This window comes from Myripristis murdjan, chromosome 22, assembly GCF_902150065.1.
Source record: "Myripristis murdjan chromosome 22, fMyrMur1.1, whole genome shotgun sequence".
NCBI lineage: Eukaryota > Metazoa > Chordata > Actinopteri > Holocentriformes > Holocentridae > Myripristis > Myripristis murdjan.
This window is the reverse complement of record NC_044001.1, coordinates 28,535,119-28,556,119: the sequence shown is the minus strand read 5'-3', so window position 1 is coordinate 28,556,119 and position 21,001 is coordinate 28,535,119. Positions and strand designations below refer to the sequence as shown.

At 39.7% G+C, this 21,001-nt stretch overlaps 1 protein-coding gene across 1 annotated transcript in view; it reads right to left on the bottom strand.

The window, feature by feature from the left end:
• Nucleotides 1–21,001, bottom strand: part of nrxn3a (neurexin 3a) — a 445,490-nt gene that overhangs the window by 39,031 nt on the left and 385,458 nt on the right. The window contains exons 21-22 of the mRNA XM_030044763.1: nucleotides 19,539–19,710; nucleotides 1,771–1,860 (exon numbers count right to left, since the gene is read on the bottom strand). Of these exons, the coding sequence (XP_029900623.1) occupies nucleotides 1,771–1,860; nucleotides 19,539–19,710 (262 nt within the window). The remainder of the gene's footprint in view (nucleotides 1–1,770; nucleotides 1,861–19,538; nucleotides 19,711–21,001) is intronic.

The window sequence follows — 21,001 nt, the reverse complement described above, 5'->3', positions numbered from 1 at the left end:
GACCTGATAACTGGCAGCTAGGGTGGCCATACGTCTGGATTTAGGCCGGACAGTCCGGAATTAAATGCCTTGTCCACTGCGCCGGACGCTTATTTGTCCTCCTTTTTGGAGTTGCACTTGAGCGCAACGCTGCATATTGTCCAATGGTGTAAGACAGGCCCGGACTGTCAGAACCGGGAGTTTTTTCTTTTTCGTCATAGACTTTTAAATTACAATCCAAAAAGTGCATTCATTGACTGAGGAGCACACACCCACCGGCGCTGTCTGAGGTGTAGTGCGGCGAGAACAAAGTTAAACAGCAGCGCACTGACATAGATTGTGTAACAAAGCGAAGAGTTGCCACTCCGCTCTATTTCACTGGCTAACAGCAGCACACTGACTTAGCTTGTCTATTCAGAGAAGAGGTATCACTTCGGTTTATTTTTCAATCTATGTTATCACATGCATACTAGGCTACTGCTCATTCATTGGTAGCTGAATTGTTAGGTCTGTTTGATAAGCAATTTACATTTTTAAAATAATAATAATAATTTAACAAATTGTTAAATAAAAAAAAGCCAGCATGATGCAGGTCAAAGACTAAAAAAGACTATTGACTAAAACTAGACTAAAATACTTTGTAATTTAGTCGACTAAAACTACACTAAAATACTTTGGATTTTCTTCGACTAAAACTAGACTAAAATGCCAAGACTTTTCGTCGACTAAAATGTGACTAAACAAAAAAGAATACAAGTTGACTAAATATGACTAAAACTAGTCATTTGACACAAGACTAAGACTAAAACTAAACTGAATTTAACACTGATGTTAAATTCACCAGGCAAAGTGTCCTCCTTTTTGGTGTTGTGGAAATGGCCACCCTACTGGCAGCTTAGGCTCCTGCGTGTCACTGTAACTACTCGGTGACACAAAATGTGACACTGACAGTTTCCTCCGGGGGATCACATTGTCTCTTATATTATGGACGGGTTCTCTCATATTACAGGCCCTCCTGTTGGTTGTATTAGAGACACTGCTGTGGGTCACATTTGAGGGTTGGAGCAAACAACCTGTGTGGTCCTATGGGTTGGAAGACTTGTTTATTCAGCGCATGGATTTATGTTGCTATTCATCACAGAATTTCTCAACAAAAAACAAAACCATCCACCTCAAAGAAGCATGAACAATGTCCGTTCCTATTTAGCCTTTCCAATTTGATAAATAAAAATTTACCTAAAACTACTTGGACGAAAACCAAGCTCGTATCCGTCTAGAGGAACTCTTACAGTTAACAGTGCTATCAAGATTTTAAAACCTCAGTCCAACGGTGCCCATTGTAGCTGTTAATTAATAGGTGATAATAGGTAATCTCATCTCTGAACATTCATATCTAGTTCATTATTTTAAGGCTAATTGTTATACTAGATTCAGGTGTTTATATTCCTTTATGTTGACCAGTAATGTTAATGGTGTTCAAGAGATAGCATTAAAGAAATTTTCATGAAAATGTCACATTCTGAATGTGATACCGTCACGCTTACACACTTAGTAACACAGTGAATGAACAAAAACAACTGAGTGTCCATTATTTTCCACTGTTTTAAACACTGTGAACCCTTAAATAGTGTGAAGGAACTTAAATGACATTTTCTTAATATGCATTATAAAAAAAAGTGCAAATCATGATGCAAAATGAGTATTTAACATTAAATCTGTATATTTTTGTTTTTCAATACATCAAAATTTGGTGCAAGCAAAAAGAGGGAAAATGAGTTTGTCTGGGATTACCTTTCTCTTGTAGCCACTCCTCTACTGGTCTGGTGTATTTGAAAGGGATTTTCTTATTGGCCATTTGATAGCGTTCAATGTCGCTGTTCCCTTTAAAGTTTAAGAAAACATTTATGAAAAACATTTATTGAGCATCATCATCATTATCATTTTCATGCTAACACAGAGATGTTTTAAATGGTTTTAGGTGCAGATTATAATTTTTTATTTGACTTTTTTTTTTTTTAGTTACAGGATAAATTAAAGTTTATGAGAGTGGCAGCAATGAACATTCAAAATGGACATTTGCTTGCTGCACTCTCCATGCATCTTTAAGAGATTGCAGCTGATCCACATTGGTCCTTGTGGTGATTATTTTGGTTTGATAAACTTTTTCATTGTGGTATTGCACAGACATAACACAGCATGCAGCATCAAATAATACATACATACATACATACATAACACTGTAGTTTGACATAATAAATTGGATATATTGTAACTTTCACTGGACAGCATGTGCATTTATGGAAGTGATTTGTTTAACGGGACAAAAGTACATCAGTGTGCAAAAGTATCTTAGTCAGTGTATTGTGTGTACAATATATTGAATATACTGAGGGCTGACAGATCAGATATAAGAGGGAGAGAGGAGGAAAAGAAGAGAAGAAACTAGCTGCAACATTACTTGCCAGCTATCTTGTAGTACATTTGGTAGTACTAGTACTTTTACTACTAGTGCCACTAAATGATAGCTAACTCAAGCAAACTCTACTTCTGTCTCTGTGGTGGCTGCTGCTCTGATTTTTCTGGATGTTTACAACAGAAAAAATACATTTTAAACAGAAATTTGACCAAGTTTCATAAACCATCAATTGTAAAGTGATCTTAAACCTCCTTTGAGTGGATTAAGGTGGTTGTTTTGAAGAATGTTAGCTGGGGGGAAGTCCACCTCAATGGCAGGAGGCTAACAGTTAGCATTTGGAGCATCCAGCCAGTATCCAGCACTCAGTAACAATGAGAGGAGGATAGAGCCACTACAGTCCTACAGCTAAGGAGATCATGATCAACTTTTTCTAAACGGGTGGACTACCCCTTTAATTATCTGTTAAAACTTGTGATGCTGTCTGAGCAGCATATTAGCATCAATGCTACAGGGATGCAGCACATCATGCTTGCTAATGCTCGGAGACTGGCAGGTTGTTAAAAGATATTTGACACTCTAAAGCGCCGGCTGCTTAGCCGGTCACTTCTTGATGACTTGACATCACTTCATATTTACATCAGCCGCTGTCATAACACTGCATTATCATCACAGTGGCTCAAGGACACCTCCTCTTTCACTGTGTTTCGCCTCTCTTGTTGCTGTACCCTTTCCCTCCCCCACCGGCACAGGGAGGGACCCTCGTTGTGAAAGATTCCTTCTCAGTATGGTGGAAAAGTGACTTTATCAGAGTGTTCACGGTGTTTTCATTTAATCGCAGGGGATTAGACAGCAAAGTCATAGTGAACAGCTTATCTGCCCCTTCTCCCAACCCGAAACACACACACGCACACGCACGCACGCACGCACACACACACAGACACACAGACACATGCACACATCACCCAGCAGCTACCCCAGAATGGATTTATAAGGGTTCAAGATTTTGTTTCTGATTGTGGTAATTGTATTTGGCTTGTCAGGGTACACCAGTATTTACTTCCCACCTAGGACGTTCCTGTCATCCCGATTCTCCCTCACTGCCTGAGGTCTGCACACCCAAGGTGGATTGTTACTCACACTCTTCGATTTGGTTTTCTTTTTCCTTTCCACATTTGCCTCATCAAGCTAATTTTGTTTTCTGTCCCATCTCTCTCTCTCCCTCTCCCTTGTCTCTCATTTTCACACCACCAAAAGTGCTTTCGGTGTTTGGATAGCCAAGAGTAGATCCATTTCAGATCCATTCTCTCCTCCCATTTTCACCGCAGCAGTATCAAAGGTCTTAAATAGCAAACAATATCTTGATATCTCCTCTCGGATCGCGACCGCACATGCCAATTTCCAATCGCCGCACCGCGTCGCCTTATCATTTCATAGACAGAGCATCATGAAAACTGAGGGACCCAGCTATCTGGCAATCCCATCTAATGCTGACGGGGGGGCAACACCCCCATGGTTGGAAAGTTTTGAACCGTAGGCCTTATGTATTTTGCTTGTCAAATCTCGGCCTAAGAAGCGAGGCTGCATCCCACCCCCACCTCCCTGGCCTCCATTGTGTATCAAGCCAGTTGCAGCTAGAAAGGGGGAAAATAAACTTGCAACAGTGCGACTGACTGTCACAGTGTGCCTTTGACAAACGTGAAACAGGGGGAGGGGAGGGAGGGGTGCACAAATGAAAGTAATCATCCTCAAAACATGCTGTGCCATTTCTGAATGCTACTTCTGATAAGCTGGGAGGAGGCCCGGCTTGTCAAAGGCAATTTGCTGCAGAGTATTCTCCTTCCCCCCTTCCCTTTCTCTCTCTCGCTCTAGTTTCACCACCATGTACACATATATAAACATAAATATACCAGCCATGCCTGGCAACAGATCCCCATCTTTGTGTCAGACATGAGAGAAGCAAGGCAGGCAGCAAAGAAGCACGTTGGATTTCTGCTGGGCTGTCAACCCAGAATTGTTAAACTGTTAAACTCAGGGGAACGTTGTTTACAGTTCAGGTTACAAGAAAATAAAATGGCCGTGCTCTATTAAAATATCTAAAAGGTTTTTTAACAATGAAGGCCCACATTTTACACCACTGAGAAGAGCTGGCCATCTAAGACAATAAATTCAATAATCCTCTCAGTTACTTTTTTCAGTGTGTTAGTTGTTGTGGTTTAATTGATCTGTTTAAAGTTTGGGGCAGACCGGGGCATCTATCTTCCTGTGACCTTCTGTCTGTGAGAATGCACTGTGCTCCTTTGCTGTTTCAAGTGATTGCTTACATCGATGGTTTTGAATTTAGCTCTGCTGCTTCCACTCCTCCAAACACTGGCACTGCAAACAGTGACTGCTTTCGCTCTCCAATTTAACCTCTTCAATCTGCCATTTGAATCAGCATTGGGTTTAGCATCGCTGAGTGGCTGAGCTTTGTTCAAACCCACAAAATTTGATTTGAAATTCTAGTAGAGATCCCCAAATTTTCAGCGATGCCAAATACATCTTGCTGAATTTAGTTGTAGTGCACCACGCACACCAGCCACACCTATAGGGTGCACTGGCCCGAGAAAATACAGCAAGGATGGCTTGAACTCAGTCAAGAATGCTCTCATGTAACTATGACGAGTCAGTGAATCTGATTTTTATACATATTGAACAAAACTTTGAGAATAATGTAGGCGAATAGTTTGATAGACAATTTGGATTTCGATTAACATAGGAAATAGATACAGACCCGCATTTTCTTCATAATCTGTTAGGATAGGATGACAACATATTTTGCCTCAGTTATGTATTTATGACAGACTTTTCCAGTTTTTCACTGTTGAAAAATCTTGCATCACCTGGTTTCCATTTACATCAGTGTTGTATTAGCTCTGTGATGTAGGGAATTTTGAGAAGTGCTTAAAGCTGATACTGGCTGTGTTCTTTTCAGAGACCAGCCACCAGATGGAGTCTGAACTAAGTGTAACACTGCAGTGCTTGAGTGATTGCTTTCTGCTGGTGTCAATAAATTATTTGCTTGTGTTGCCATCGCTTTAATATACTGAGGTATGTATCACTGAAACGTCTGTGTTTCATGCTTCCTCTGGACGAGTAAAATAAAAGCAGCATATGAATGTGATCTGAAGATTTTTTATGTGAGTGTGAGCCTTCTTTGTTCAGTGTCTGCTGAATTCCAGGGAAATGTGTACAAAATGATGCACAAGACATGTAGATGTTTTCTATTTGATGTGATGCTGCAGCCATAAAACAATGGCATCGTGACTTTGAATTTCTCTCAGTATAAGTGTGATGGAGCTTCAGTGAAGCTGCAACCAGCAGATGCAGGATATGTGACATTGCCGCATAGTGTGTAAAAAAATGTGTTTTATATCTTTGAAGCTACTTAAGGAGATGGTTAAGGGAAAACCAGAGTTTAAAGGGCTAATTCCCAACTACAGAAAAAAATGGCAAATAGTTTCCATAGATATACCGCAAGGAGGAAACTAAATAAATCAATAGGACAAAATGTCATTGATATTGAGTGATAAAAAATCATCAGTAAAGGATTTGATTCAGATAGTGGATCAATTCATCTCAAGCTATTTTATTAACACTAAATGAAATGTTAATTTGACAATTTGACAATCCCAGATAATATGAGAGGCAATTATCTGAGATATGGTTTATTAAAGACTGATTACGTATGCTGATGACTCAGTGTAAATTGTGTATGACGCTGAAAGGGGTGGGGTGGTGAGGGGAGTGTCTTGAAACTCAGGGGAGGCGAGGCCCAGGAGGTAGACCGGTTGTCTGGTAATCAGAGGGTTCCCGCTTCGATTCCTGGCTCCTCCAGAGTGTGTCGAGGTGTCCTTGAGCAAGACACTGAACCCCTCACCGCTCCTGATGGACAGCTTGGCATCTTGCATGGTAGACTCTGCCATCAGTGTGTGAATGTGTGTGTGCATGGGTGAATGTGAGGCAAACCTTGTAAAGTGCTTTGAGTGGTGAGTAAACTAGAAAACGTCATTGGGTGGGCAGTTTTTGTAAAAATCTGTGCAAATTGAGAAAATATACCTGCCCCCCAATTAAAAATTCATTTAAAAAACAAAAAAGCATTAAAAATTAAAAGGAACTACTGATACTTAAAAAACCCAACCAAAACAAACTAACTAACAAAGAAACAAAAAATACAATTACAAGAAAATTAATAAGTTTGTGTGAAAAAGCTATTCCCCATTTTGCTGAGGACCCCATGGATGCCTTTCAAAGACCCCTAGAGGTCCCTGGACCTCACTTTGAAAACCACTGCAGTAACATAACATGCAATGGAATAATCATTTAATAATAACATAGTTACAGAAAATTAGAAAAGGACAAAGCTGTGCAAAGACAGAAAAACTAGGTTGTTGCTTAACAAAAACAGTGAAGTGTGCAGCTAATGTCACACGATCACATAGCGACCTCCAGGCTCCTCTCACAGAGAAAGCTGTCTGAGCAAAGGAGGCTTGGCAGAATGAAACTTGAAGCTGCTGTGGTGGACCTGCTGCTTGGCAGTCTCTGAATGTGTTTGCCGAGAGCCTGAGGAGCAAGCCTGATTAAACATTTAAACAAAAGTTTTATTGCCCCTTTGAAACAGGGCTGTATCAATCTTCTGTGTTCAATCTTTTTACTTGTGATCCTGTTAGCCACATCACTGTGCATGCTTACGCATGAGTTTATCAATAAAAGCTATGTCCAGGACAGATAACGTGGGCGTAAAGCTGAGATTTGAAATTACAGGCATAGCAGATAGCAAATATGAATAGGTAGTGACAACAATTCCATACCTAGCCAACAAGCGTGGGAGGTAACCGAGTCCCTTTACAGCATTGCAATGGAGATCATGTTGGCTCTAATCACTGAAGCTCATTTTTTTGAGTCGGGTATAATCCTTTTTTTGTGGTACAAGTTGGCAAGGCAGTGGTGTAACGAGATAAATCGCATGATTAGAAATTGCCTGTAATTAAGAGATTAATCAAAGAAGGTGTTCGCACAGCGCTACAACATTTGACTAAAATAACTTTGCCTACAGCAGATGGACATGGCAGGGGAAACTGTCCCGTCAACATCATTACCATTGATCAAAAACAGTCACTGAAATCAAACTCAGAGGACGAGAGCAGGCCAGACAGCTGACAACTTTTTTCTTAAGGTGTTCTGAGGAGACGGTAAGAACTTTCCAGATCCACTGAAAACACGCGATGGCAAAACCTAAACTGTCACCATTCTAGATTATATAATATTTGAAGTCTAAACTATGTTCACTGCAAGTTTATACACACCAGGAAGGACACACAGACAGGCAGAGGAGGCAATAAATGGGCCATATTCTTTTGCTTTTTTCCACAGTTTTACATTTTTATCCAAACAGTGTGAAAGTAGCAAGAGACAGAGAAAGCTCTGATGGGATAAAGGATCCAGACATGGGGGACTTAACCAGTCAGTAACTGTCTGTTGGTAACTGTCTGAAAGCTGTTTAAACATGCTGAAGTTATTTTATTCAATGAGTTGCACCAACTTTTCTATTTCATTAAAATGTTACACATAACAAGATAGATGTGCCTGCTGCAGCCCTGTTCAGGACATCCTTCTATCCTTGTAAAATGAAAGCATAATCTGCTCTCAAAGCTATAAATTTGAATTTTCAGGCATTACCACTTCTTTCATATGCCCCTCTGACAATTCAGCGAAGTGAATGTCCCATTGAGGGGAATGAGAACAAACAAAGGTTAAGGTGCTTCATTATTTAGTAAGGCCGTTATAGAAAAATGGAAAAGAAATAACAGAGTAACTGCATTAAAAGGCTCACACAATGCTCCATAAATGGATATTCCACACAGAACTGAGGCAAATGTTTGTATGGAAGTAACTTAATGCAGCCAGACACAAATAATCAGGAAGACACCCGCTAAACTACTCAACTGAATGGAGCCAAGTTATAATGCAGAACTATGCAAGGAACACAAACCACAAATCACAGACATATTTGTTCTACAGCTGTAATTTAAGGTAATTTACCACCAAAGCCTAGCAGGAAAAAAAAAAAAAGCATTTTTTACAAATGTACAAATGCCCTGCAATTTGCGAACAGTGTGACTTGCAAATGCAAAACACCATTTAAAAAAATGTAAATTGTTTTGCCAATAAAAAGCATGCCTATGAAATAAATACAGGACAGATTTGTAATAGATCACGCTTCACAAATGCAAATGCAATCACTTGGAAGAACTTGACTTTTAGCCCAATCTGGCTGCTGTTTCCTCACAGCTGTGCTTTAGGTGTTGCTCCACTCCTCATGTGCAAAAACGTGGAAATCACATGTGCAATGAAGAAACCACATGGTTTATTGCACATGTGATTTTTTTGTAAGGGTCAAAATGTGTTTTTCTTATGTTTCTGTTGCTACCTGACCAATCCCACAGTCTCGTCAGCTGACATGGTGTTGCCTTGCATGTCATTAGCAGCAGCTCCACCAGTCACCACTCACTGCAGTGTGTTCACAGCATCAGTGTATTATGTTCCAAAAACAGGACTAACACCAAATGGCTGCTTCACATGATCAATATTAGTGTAACTGAGAGATTTGTGGGGAAAAAAAAAAAAACAAAAAAACATGGTGAGATTATCAAATAACAGCACAAAAGAGTGTGATTCCTGTACTTCCTGGTTTTGTGAACACAGACAGGAGTGTTTTCTTTTCAAAAAATCAGCCAGATCAATTTGAAATGGCTGCTTCACATGGGAAAATAAAGCTTTTTTCATGGTTAAATTTTCAAATTTGGCACAATTTTTGCACCTGGCCAGTCTCATGATAATTCGCAGACCTTTGTGGTTCTGGAAGAGTTTTTCCTCTGAGCTGAGTTTTATCAAGGTAGCTGAGTTTATATGGTTCCATGTGTTCAGGTGGTCTGAATTTTGACAGGAGCAGAGATTAGTGTGATTAAATAAAATCTGCATTTAGAACTGAGAAAAATGGAAAAAAAATCATGGGTACTAGACTGTGTACCTAATGGCGCCAATTACAAAAGAACTACAACTTCCCTCATACATTTCCAGAGCAGTCTCAAGCGTAACGGCTTGGTACATAACGTTAGCTAGTGAGTGCCGCAAGGATGATTTTATACGGACTTGTAGCTTTTACAGGAGCAGAAATCGTTGTTTTATAATCTTGTAGCTCATGGTCAGACATTATGGCTAATAATCCTAATTCTAGTTTCAGAATATCATTGGGATTTCACTTCTGGAACCTCACTGCCCACAGTTTTTGAGGGGCTTAATAAAGGGCTGGAGAGGGATTTTCTCAAATGTCTTAACTTATGCAAATACAATAATAATAATAATAATAATAATAATAATAATAATAATAATTGTGCAACTTTTAGCACCAGTGGGATTTTCTCTCAAATGTGCTGAAGATTTTCGGACAAATATCCTCTGTGATTCTCCATCCTCAACAGTTAGGTGGTGCTATTTCTCAGTATTAGTTATCAGTCAATTATTTTGCATTTGCATTTGAAAAACATGCTTTAATTGTTTACGAAGCATGCTCTATATTTGCCTGATAGGCACACTTTGTATATGCAATTTGGATTTGTTAATGGTGTTTTGCATTTGCAAAACACAGTTTGCAAGTGGTAGGGCATTTGTAAAACATGTTTTGTTGTTTGGTAAAGGAACATCCAACTGTAAAACACATTAACACGGTCACACAGCGCTTTTTATTGCATTCGCTGGATGCTAATTGTAATCAGTATATACAGCAACATCTACCTAAGCCTGCACAGCTGTCAGGGCTGACATGTCCTTTACATTTTGGCAGTAAATTGCCTCCATATTCAACACATTCATGATCAGAGATAATGGTTTGTTGCTCTGTCCCTTCAAACCACAACTGGAACAGACAAGGCATTAAAGAAAGTGGCCGTTATATATTACTGCAATGGAACAAAGACTATGGTGATTTTGCTGTCACACACACACAATACAAAAGCCAGCAATAATCTGGGCCAAACAAGCGTCTGTAGATGCAATTGTGGGCTATTTTCCCTGCTGTAATTTGGTCTAACTGTGGCTGGGTCCTGGAGGGCACAGATGTAGATACAGGGAACGAGCATTTCACAAAAACACACTCAGGGTTCTCAGTGGGAAGATCCACTTTAAAACGCAATTGGTTCCAACTTTTTAGATGGGCCTGTGTGCATTTTGATACGCTGATTCCTGGATGAAATAAAACATTGCAGAGGCAAGAAATCGATTTGTTTTCTTTCTTTCTTTCTTTCTTTCTTTCTTTCTTTTTTTTTTTCACCAGACGTTAAAACAAACACTTGGTTTCTCCTTGTGTGTTTGATAAAAACAAAACAAAACATGGTTCAACTTCTTGTGTCCCCCTTATATAGAGTTTGTTTTTTTGCACTGGGATGAAAATAGCAGAGAGGAGGATACAGCTCGTTAAGACATAGACACGAGAATATCTTGAAATCTCCCATTCTGGTCTAAAAAAAAAAAAAAAAAAAAAAAAAAAACACCATGAATATCGGTCATAGTGACATTAAATCGTTGCTACACAGGGGCGCCGTATATGGGGGGAAAGTTAGGACAATTCCAAGGGCCCTTGCCTGACAGGGGCCCCAAAAAATAGGTAAAAACTAATATAAAATGGGTGAACTATCCCTTTAACCTGTGCTTTTTAAACACTGGTCTGAAGTAAACGGACGTGATTGCACACTCTTCAGTTTTGATTTATTAAGGATGCAGGATATTCTCCAAGCAAGAGAGAGGAGTGCCAAAACCTTCATGATGATCTGATGAGGAGGGAGACGGTGGAGCTGCTCTGCCGGCTGCACGAGACACGGAGGAGACCGGGACGCTGTCCACTGTGCATGCTGGCTCATCGGGCTGGGACAGGGACAGCTATCAGACACTTGAATATTTTTACAATTTAAATTGAAAAGGTTTTCAAAGCATTCGATTTAAGACGGACTTTTTGACAAACCATCTCTCTCATTCAAATGATCGTTGCACGTACATATCAAGGATAGTGCCATAAATCTGGTCCCATGTAGAGGCGTGTTGGGTAGGAACACGGTGGGCTTCGATGATTCTAACCGAGTCTTTTAGGTTAGATAGCCAGCTGCGATTGTAAAAGTCTAGCCTTTATAGTTTACCAGAGAAATAAGCAGATATAGTGAGTCAGGTTCATCTACAACAGGCATTTTCCCTGCAAGTACAGCATGAATATGTTCAGTGGGTTAGAATTTTGTAACATCAGAAATGTTCACTCATGCAGAAGTTGCAACAAAAAGAAATTGAACAAAGGATGAATTAAATTAGATAAAATGTTCATGTGGAAATGAAGACCTCATACATTCAAATTAAAGGCTAATTAATGACTTCTAAAGCCTGGTTTACAACATTTTAAGACTTTTCAAGGCCCTGCAGGCCCCCTGGTACAGATACCCTGATGCAGAAGACAGGACTAATTAATTTTTAACTAATAAATTAAATTAGATAAAATCTTTATGTGGAGATTAAGACTTCATATATTTGAATTAAAAGCTATTTAATGACTTTCAAGGCCTAATATACAATTTTCAGAGGACCTGTAGACACCCTGGTACAATTAAATGAGGTTCCTGTGGATGCTGGAAGTCAAACAGATGTAATGAGACTCCAGTTTAATATTACATATGAAGTGCCAAATGTATTTTATGCTTTTCTGTTTGTTTGTTTGTTTACTGATATTATTGGCAGAGCTACCATCAGGAGTATTGTAATTATAAAACATATCCACAATTAACCAATCCTATTCGAGAAAGGAGACCGAACTAAACAAAAACAGATAGATAAACTAAACAGATAGAATTAACTATTTTTATCCCATGTGTGAAGCGTGGCTGGGACTATCAGTTAGCACTCCCAGAATCCTGCTGGCATCCATAATGGTGTTCACACATTATGGATGCCACCTTTACATTTCTCCCCCGTCTCACATTTTTTTTTTTTTGCCACATATAAAAGAGATGCAGGTTAGACGTCTGGACCAGATACACACAACCTGGCAAATGTTTGTGCACGTACAAAATGATTGTAAACTATATCTGAAGAATGAGGACACTTGGAATGAGATTTAAAGCAAGAGGGGTTTTTGATCTCTGCAACCCCTTTGCCATTTCTGAAAGATGCAGCAGTGGAGTTTGGCAGTCACTAAAAAAGAGTGGAGAGAGGGAGTTAGGGGCTTGTTAGCAGAAATCAGAGCAGGATTTCCAACTAGGCAAATCTGAACCACTGGGATGATCAATAGTATACATGTGAAAATATAAAAATCATTGACACAGGTACAAGGATCTGACCAAAAATCACATTTTCAAAAGTTTATTGTGTTGTCAGTCCTTAATGGAAATGTTAAAAACCAGCTTGTTCCATCAGATAAACCATGGGGTTATTAAATGTGTTTCTACAAGGGGAGAAAAACAAATTGTAGGGCAAGAGAGGAAATGGAAAAGGAGAAAAGAGAGAATGCCTAAAAAAAAAAAAAAAAAGCTATGGCCCTTGAAAGTAAGGGTGAGTGGACATGTACAATACATGCCATTTTTGGTCAATACAGCTCCTGGAAAAGAGCTTACCATCTGGAAATGGCTGGGAGCTAAACAATAATAAAGGTGATGATCTCTGATGTCCTCATTTAGGGACTGTCTGGTGTCTTTGGTTGACCCTTCACTGGCCGTCTCAAGCAGCCTTCACAGCAAAGACCTTTGGCATGGAGCATTTACTTATTTAGTTCAGTCATTTGAGAACAATGCCCCTGTTCTTCAAGGTCTTCTAAAAGAACTGTGGTGCATCATAGGAGTGAAAATGCATGGTGTTATGGGTACGAGAGATGCGTGTTGAAGAATCAAACTTCCACAGTCTCAATTTTCTGTCCTAAACCGTTCTGTTAGCCTCATCAGATCAAAGGGATAGTTCGCCCATTTTATTTCTGTCTTTATTTACTTTATTCCCCCCTCAGTTATTTACTTTATTCCCCTTAATCCTGCCTCTGTTGGTTCCTTGTGGAAAACTGATGAGATTTATGATGGCGCTTCCTCAGCTCCTGTATTTATTGTTTTTGTCTTTATGTATTTATTTATATAGCTATTTCTTCTTCTTTTTTTGATGGGGTGGTTGGGGTGGGGTATTGTTTTATTGTTCTACTGTGTGAAGCACTTTCACACATGTATTTGTATGAAGAGGGCTATATAAATAAATAAAGTAAATGTATTTATTTAATTTAAATAAAAAAAATAGACTGATTGATTGATTGATTGATTGATTTCAAGTTACTGTGTCAAGTTTGCATGTCTTTATGAAAAGTAACTCACTAGAGTCATTTCAGCTTATCCACGTGCAGCATGCCTGTTAAATGTGTCCTCTAGCGATGTCATCTGAAGAAAACCTCAACCTCTGAGAGTGAACATAGCTTTTGTTTACTTTTGTTTACCCGCTGATCATATCTGGTCTCAGACTATATCGCAGATAGCACTCACAACACGTCTGCAAGTGTTATTTCACAGCCAACAGCTGATCATTTTCTCACCCTCTTCTTCAAAGTTATATTGATACATATAAAAAAACAACCAATACCACTTGTTACCACCAAACGTAATCATCTGCAACACTGATGTAATACCATTTAATTCCATTGTAAGCTAAACACAGACAAACCAATATGCATCACTAGAACTACAGTGCATGTAATGAGTAATATTTTTGATATGGTAGTTCATCCAAAACATGCAGTATATGGCCTCATCAGAGTAATTTGTGCCTGATATTAACAACCATCGCAGCCTAATGGTCTGGAACCGGCTGCAGCTCTCACCCAGCCCAGCACCTGTTTGGATGCAGGCATGTATCAAGGGGCTGATGTTGGGACTAGAGGGGCTCGGCCCCCCTGAGCCACCCAGAAAATCCAACTCAGCGGTTGTTGACATCTGTTAGTCAGCATTTAGTCATGCTTGGAAGAGCTAACATAACAAAACTAAGTGAGGGCATGCTGCAGCCTCTGTTGATGCTCATATTCAGCTCTTTCTTTATGTGCTGCAGCAATTACAGCAAACAGCACCGACAAGTCAATCATCCTGTAGTCACACAGACTCAAGTGGAACTTGTTCTGAACAACTCACTTTTTCTCTTTCTATCAGTTCTCTCTATTTTTCCTTAACTGACTTTTGAAAAAGAAAAATATATAAATAAATAAAAATATTTGGTAAGTGGTAAGAGGCTGGCCAAGACTAGCTCGGGTAGTTTTACAATCAGTGAATTTTGGAAAGAGCTGTGACAGATCCATTAAGGACTAATGCCTTCAAGCATTAAGGAAATAAAGCCACAGCTGTTTTGGACCATTACTGCAAACCACCTTACCACCTCAACTTTATACTTGATAAACTTTGCATTCCCAAGGGAGCACTTATACACAAGAAATAAAACAATGTAATTTGCCTCTGCTGAGTGGCTCTCTTGCACTCTCTCTGTGGAAACGATTAAATGGAGGAACCATGTTCGCCACCTGGCAAATAATGATGATGCATCCTTTTTGTGGAGACAAGGCAGATGCCATAATGTCCACTGGGACTGCTGAATTCTGGTTTTACAATGGACTAACTCTTGGAAAGTGTTGTGATGGTGATGTCTAATTATTATCTTGGATTAAACATTTTATTCCATCACCACCATCAGTGAGCTTTAGTTCTCTACGCGCTTCACCTGATACTGCAGGCACCAGAGCTGGCACTTGGCAGGTCATCGAAAGTTATTTTTTGTTTTGCCATGCAAAGCGATTCCCACCGCTGTTCTGATGATGCATAATTCACAGTTCAGTGCTTTTCCCCTTGAACAGTGCACAGACCATCACAACAGTGGAAATGATGAGGGGGAAAAATCAATTCAGTTACAAATCATATATATATATTTTCTTGATGATTTAAAATACAAAACATAAATTGAATTTAAATGAAATTACAATCCATTTATTGTTTTTTGCATTTTTGAATTATTATTTGTATTTTAATTATTTAATTTAAAAAAAAATCATTTAATTTCTTTTTTTTTTCCTACATTAATGACAATATTGTAAAATTTTAAAAGTTGAAAATCTCACAGTATCATAATATTGAATTCCAATGCTTATAGAATCATGATAACTGCAGAATCGCAATACCTATCGAATAGGCACCCAGGTATTGCGAATTGTATTGTATCACAGGATCCCTTTCAATTCCCATCCTTAGCAACTAGCAACAGTTTGCTGCCAGTCTTCTCTGCACCACCCTACCACCCTTTCACCTGTACCACCCTCTGTAACCACCATCTGACTGTAAGGTCATGCCATCTGAATGCTTAGGTGCTTGTTTTCCGACAGAAATCTGCCCAGCGACTGTCAGTTGGTCTGTAACACTTTAACTGAGACAAAATAACTCCACCTAGCTCACTTTTCGTTCACCATTTCTTTTTGTTTGCCATCCATCAGTCGGCACAATTGCCAGTCATTACTCCCTCCCTTCAGCAGTTACACCGGCCCGCAGTCTAATATTAAATGCAGTTTAAGGTTGTGTAAGGTCGCTTTGACACCCAGTAGTCCATTTGCACATTCCAGACTAGCAAGTTGCTTGATGCATTGTTACTGTATTCATTTGCTTTGGCTGGCCTTCATGTCGCTCAAATAAAAAGCTGACCACGACACGTAAACTAGTGTGACATGCTTGCTTACTATTGATCAGAGAAGAAAGAGCGTAACGGGAAAGGTTCTTTACTTATGTGTCAACATATCAGCCAACATGAAATCAAAAGAGCAAAACAAAGCAATGACAGCCTGTTCTTCTGCCTTTTTATCACCTGTTATTGATCAGAATGTAAATTTTTATGACCCAAACGGGCCGATCCGAGGATCCAAGGATAGAACTGATATCTGTACATGCATGACTGACATATAATAATCCTAACCCTGCCACATTCTCGTCCCCTCTGCCAGGCCCTGCTAAGCTTTGCTCTGTGGGTCTTAGTGCCTTTAGTGTCAAAGCACCCAGAGAGAGAGAGAAACAAAAGGAGCAAGAGTGCCAAAGAGGAAGAGAATCATGAGATTTGTTACTGTGAGGTGAGCTTTCAGATGCTCCCTTAGCTCATGTTAACATCATGAGTCACACTCCTGTTTAGGTTTGAAATAATGAGGCCATGTGGACTTACACGGGAGTATTAATGCTGAATCAAAGTGGCATGGCTACAAGCCACAAAGGGGATACTGTACCACTCCAATCTTTCTGTCTACATGTGTTGCACATTGAGCTGCCGACACATGATCAGTGGTAAAGCTGCTCTGCGCTGCCTATGCCATTGGTTTCCTGTGGATACAGCACTGTTGTCCAACCGGCAGGAAAATCTAAAAGTCTAAAATATGCCGTTACTTAAAATATCACAAACATATTGGTGAGAAAAAACACAACTTCACAATTTTAATGTAGACTTACCCTCAAAACCAAAAGAAAAAAAAGTTAAAATCGTCTCCATGTGGATGTAGCCTAATATTGCCAGGGGTGGCTCCACAGTGATGTTTTCCCATTTTAAGCCCTTGCCATTCTGCCCTTTCTTAGACCCATTTTAGTGTGGGGGACAGGGGATCTTCAGGATAAAATAAAAGGCCAACAGTAGAGGCCAAATACAAATGGTATGTATGTTCTGAAACCCGGGAACCTGAAGAATGAATCCACAAGAGTCTCAGCTTTCCAGTCAAAGCCAACTGATGCAACTCCAAGACTGTTTAGGCCCCAGTCTGCACAAACACACCATTTTACAACAGGCCACAAGAACACATGTGGACTGCAGGCTTTGGGGCCCAAACTGCATGGGATTAACAGAAGGTGGGCATGTCTGCAAAGGGGAGAGCCGTGGCTGCCCAGAGAACCCATCTTCATTCAGAGAACTGGAGGTCAGAGGTCAAGGGACCCTGCTGAAAATGGCCATGCTAGTTTTTAAAATTTAGCCAAACTTTGGAGCAATATTTATCCCGCTTAACAACAACTATGACATACTTTACCTCAGTGGATTCCTTAAGTTGTCTGGCTTCATATTTCATATTTCATACCTTATCTTCACTCCGGCTTTAAGACTGAGCCTCTACAGCCTCTGAATGACAGCAAGGTCTTGTTCAGACTGCCAGGCCAAATCTGTTTCTGTCATATCCAGATTGTATCCAGATTGATTTTAGCAGGTCTGGCAGCCAAAAAATACATGAAATGTGATTTTTGCAAATCATATCCAAACCACATTTGGAGGTGGCTTGAAATATGATCCCAACTGGATTTCTACAAATGTGTCTCAGTGTGGACGCTCTGGACACTCAAATAGGATTTCAAACTATCTGTCATGTCACTCACAATGCAACACACAACAACGTCAAATCCCGAGTGAGGGAAGTGCAGCAGAGCGGCTGAGCAGAATCCCTGCTGCTGCTAGCAGGGCGACATGGAGGACGACACAGAACAAAAGGCTGTGGACAGGCGCTGAAATAAATCATCTGCTGGCAGGCTCTGTACATTTCTCCTGTGGACAGTCTGTCTTAAAGATCTGATTTGAGAAGCAAATGTGATTTGCCTGCAGTCTGGACAAGACCTTACTGTCTCTCAGAGGCTGTAGAGGCTCAGTCAGCTGGGCTCGCTGGCAGGCCATCACAACGGTTAGGGGTTGAGGGAGCATGTAAGATTTCAACTGCCCCCAACACAAACACACCATGTCTGCACAGGGCTGATACACAGCAACAACTCAGTGATTACTTTGCCAGCTGCTGAGATGTATGCTTCTGAAAATGCTTTCTGGACATTCCAGCACTCACCTGAAAGCGAGTGCTGGAATGTTCAGGCTTAACATGTATGTATGCATATATGTGTCTATCATTAAGTATATCAAATAAATCAAATCTGGTTTGTGTCACTTTTATTGTGTGTACATATTAACCCTTTGAAACCCAGCAGCCTGTGGATGGGCTTTAAGTTTTAAAAGGTTTTATGTCACCTTTTCAGTTTTTGAAGGTAATTTCTTGAATTTTCTTCAACAAATTTTTGGCCTACTTTTTTTTTTTTTTTTTTATCAATTTTATTGTAATTTACTTTAAAACATACTGTATATTCATAATTATGTTACTTTTTTTTGGCCAGTTCTACAGTCATATTTTATTAATTGTCTGTAATTTGTTTTGGTAATTTTCTGGCAATTTTCTTGTTTTTCTTACTAATTTATTGCTAATTATTTTCACTTCACTTCATGAATTTGCTTGATGCCTTCTTCCCCCATGTTTCTGAAAGAATTCAAGTGAACTTGCTCAGGTTTCAAGGGATTAAAAGGGTTTCAAAAGCATCTGATGCCTTTCACAAACAAAGATAGAAAAAAATGATGCAACAGGGATCAGACGCAGGTTAACTATTTAGTGACTGGATTAAATATAACAGTTTGTAGGTGGAATAAAGTACGGGGGACAGAGGGATTCCAGACGTGAGGGGGACATACCGCCTTGTCCCCTGTGTCCACTACCCTCTTACCCCCAGGAGGTTCATATATTAAGATTTTGGATTTTGCTGAAATAAAAGGTTAAGAGGGATTATCTATCTGGCATATGTGATTGGCCTTTTTATGTTTTACTGCCTCAGTTTGCATGTGGGCAAACAAATGTCCTCCACTGTGTGCTAATTGCTGGCATATGCTGGTGCTTCAATTAAAACCGAGCACTTTAAAGCTTAAAAGGATAAGTTAGATACAAAGAGAGAACAGGAGCGGCTGAGCAGAGGGTTTAACAATGCTGCTCCAGTCTCACAAGCAGATGCTGTCCAGTGAGGTTGAACGTGTGAAGTGTTTTAAACTCTTGCATGATGAAGTGGTCCCTTTTGCCTGTTTACCTTTTTAGTATTTCTAAAACTATGTTGGGTATTCAACACTTAAGCACAAGGGATGGGTATTTTTCATTGTTTCATTGCTGAAATTTGCAAACAATTCATTACCGCTCCATTTGTCCAGAGGAGATTTAATAAAAATCTCTATATACATATTGGTATTCATGTTGTACCTGTTGGGAAGTGTTCATTGATAGCCCAGTTGTCCACCTGCAGGGTAGCGTTGCCGCCGTTCCTGGTGAAGCGGACCACGTGGTACTTCCCATCATTCACTGGGGTACTGCTCTCCTGAACAGTGATATCCACGATGCCTATGTTGAATGTCACCCCGATTTTTCCTTGTTGCTGAAATAAGACAAGAAAACAACATATTTAAGTATATTATTAAATATAAACCTCATGAGATGGTGTACAGCAGTGCAATGAAAATGTTTACCGCCTAGGAAAGTGTCTGGACAGGGGTGTGACAAAGCCATAGTCAAAAAAAAAAAAAAAACAACAACCCCAAAACAGGAGGTTTTTACTTATTTTGTGCTCTTTCCCCATCTTTTACCGGACAAAAATGAGTAAACACGTTTTCTTGCTGCCCGTTTATTTGCTCGCTTGTTCAGTTCGGAACAGGTGGAAGTCCTTGATTCATGAACCAGCACCATTTACCACCTTAAATTCTGTTCAGTAAATGTATGTCAGACAGAGCGGGGGACTATTTTCTTTCTCCTTCAGTTTTCTTATAAACTTGGATTAGCGTCTTATCTTTGGCTACAAGAGATTAACAAGAAGACAAATGATAAAGTGGCATGGAGGAAGATGTGTATCGCCATGTTATGCATTATCCCTGCTAATCAGTGCTCGGCACATATGGGGAAACTAGGCCACAGAATTCAAGTTCATCAGGAAGACTGCACTGGTGGAGTGTGGTAACAAGCACTATCAATCCCTTTAGGCCAAATTTTAGCATCTTGATAAGCAGCTGAAATTTGATTTTGATCTTATCATGCACATAGTGGAGAATCTCTGGGAAATAAGGCCATACACAACAAGTGTATCTTCAGATAGTGCTTGCCTAGAATGAGATTTGGTCTGCAGGTAAAATGTTGTTTCAACTCACATTTTTTTTTTTTTTCCTGAATAAACCACTATTAAGATCCCTTCATATTTTCAGTGTAGTTTTTGACAGAATAAGCTTGGGAACATAGACACTTTAGTCAGTGTTACTAGCAATGGCAAGATGCCCTGTAACCTAACATCAAAGAAACTGCTTTGATGAACATATTTATCACCTGGAAACATGTAGAATACGCTTTTTTTTTCTTTAGCCGAAACCATTGAATATCTTGGTATGTTAGGGGCACAACACCAAATGAAACCAACAAAAAAATGTAAGAAAAATCATTTATTTCCACATCAGAAAACACATGCACGTGCACACACATGTTAGAAATATGAAGTGATATCACGGGGCTACTGGGTTTGCACCAGTGAATAAATCTGAAGACAAACAGCTTATTGTCCACGACGGCAACACACCCCGATGCCCTTCAGTCGCCTCACCCATCGAAGGGCCAACCAAACAATCTTTTATTCCTTAAAATGCCTTGGTGTTTTGTGCACTGAAGACGCGAGGTTATTTCATACT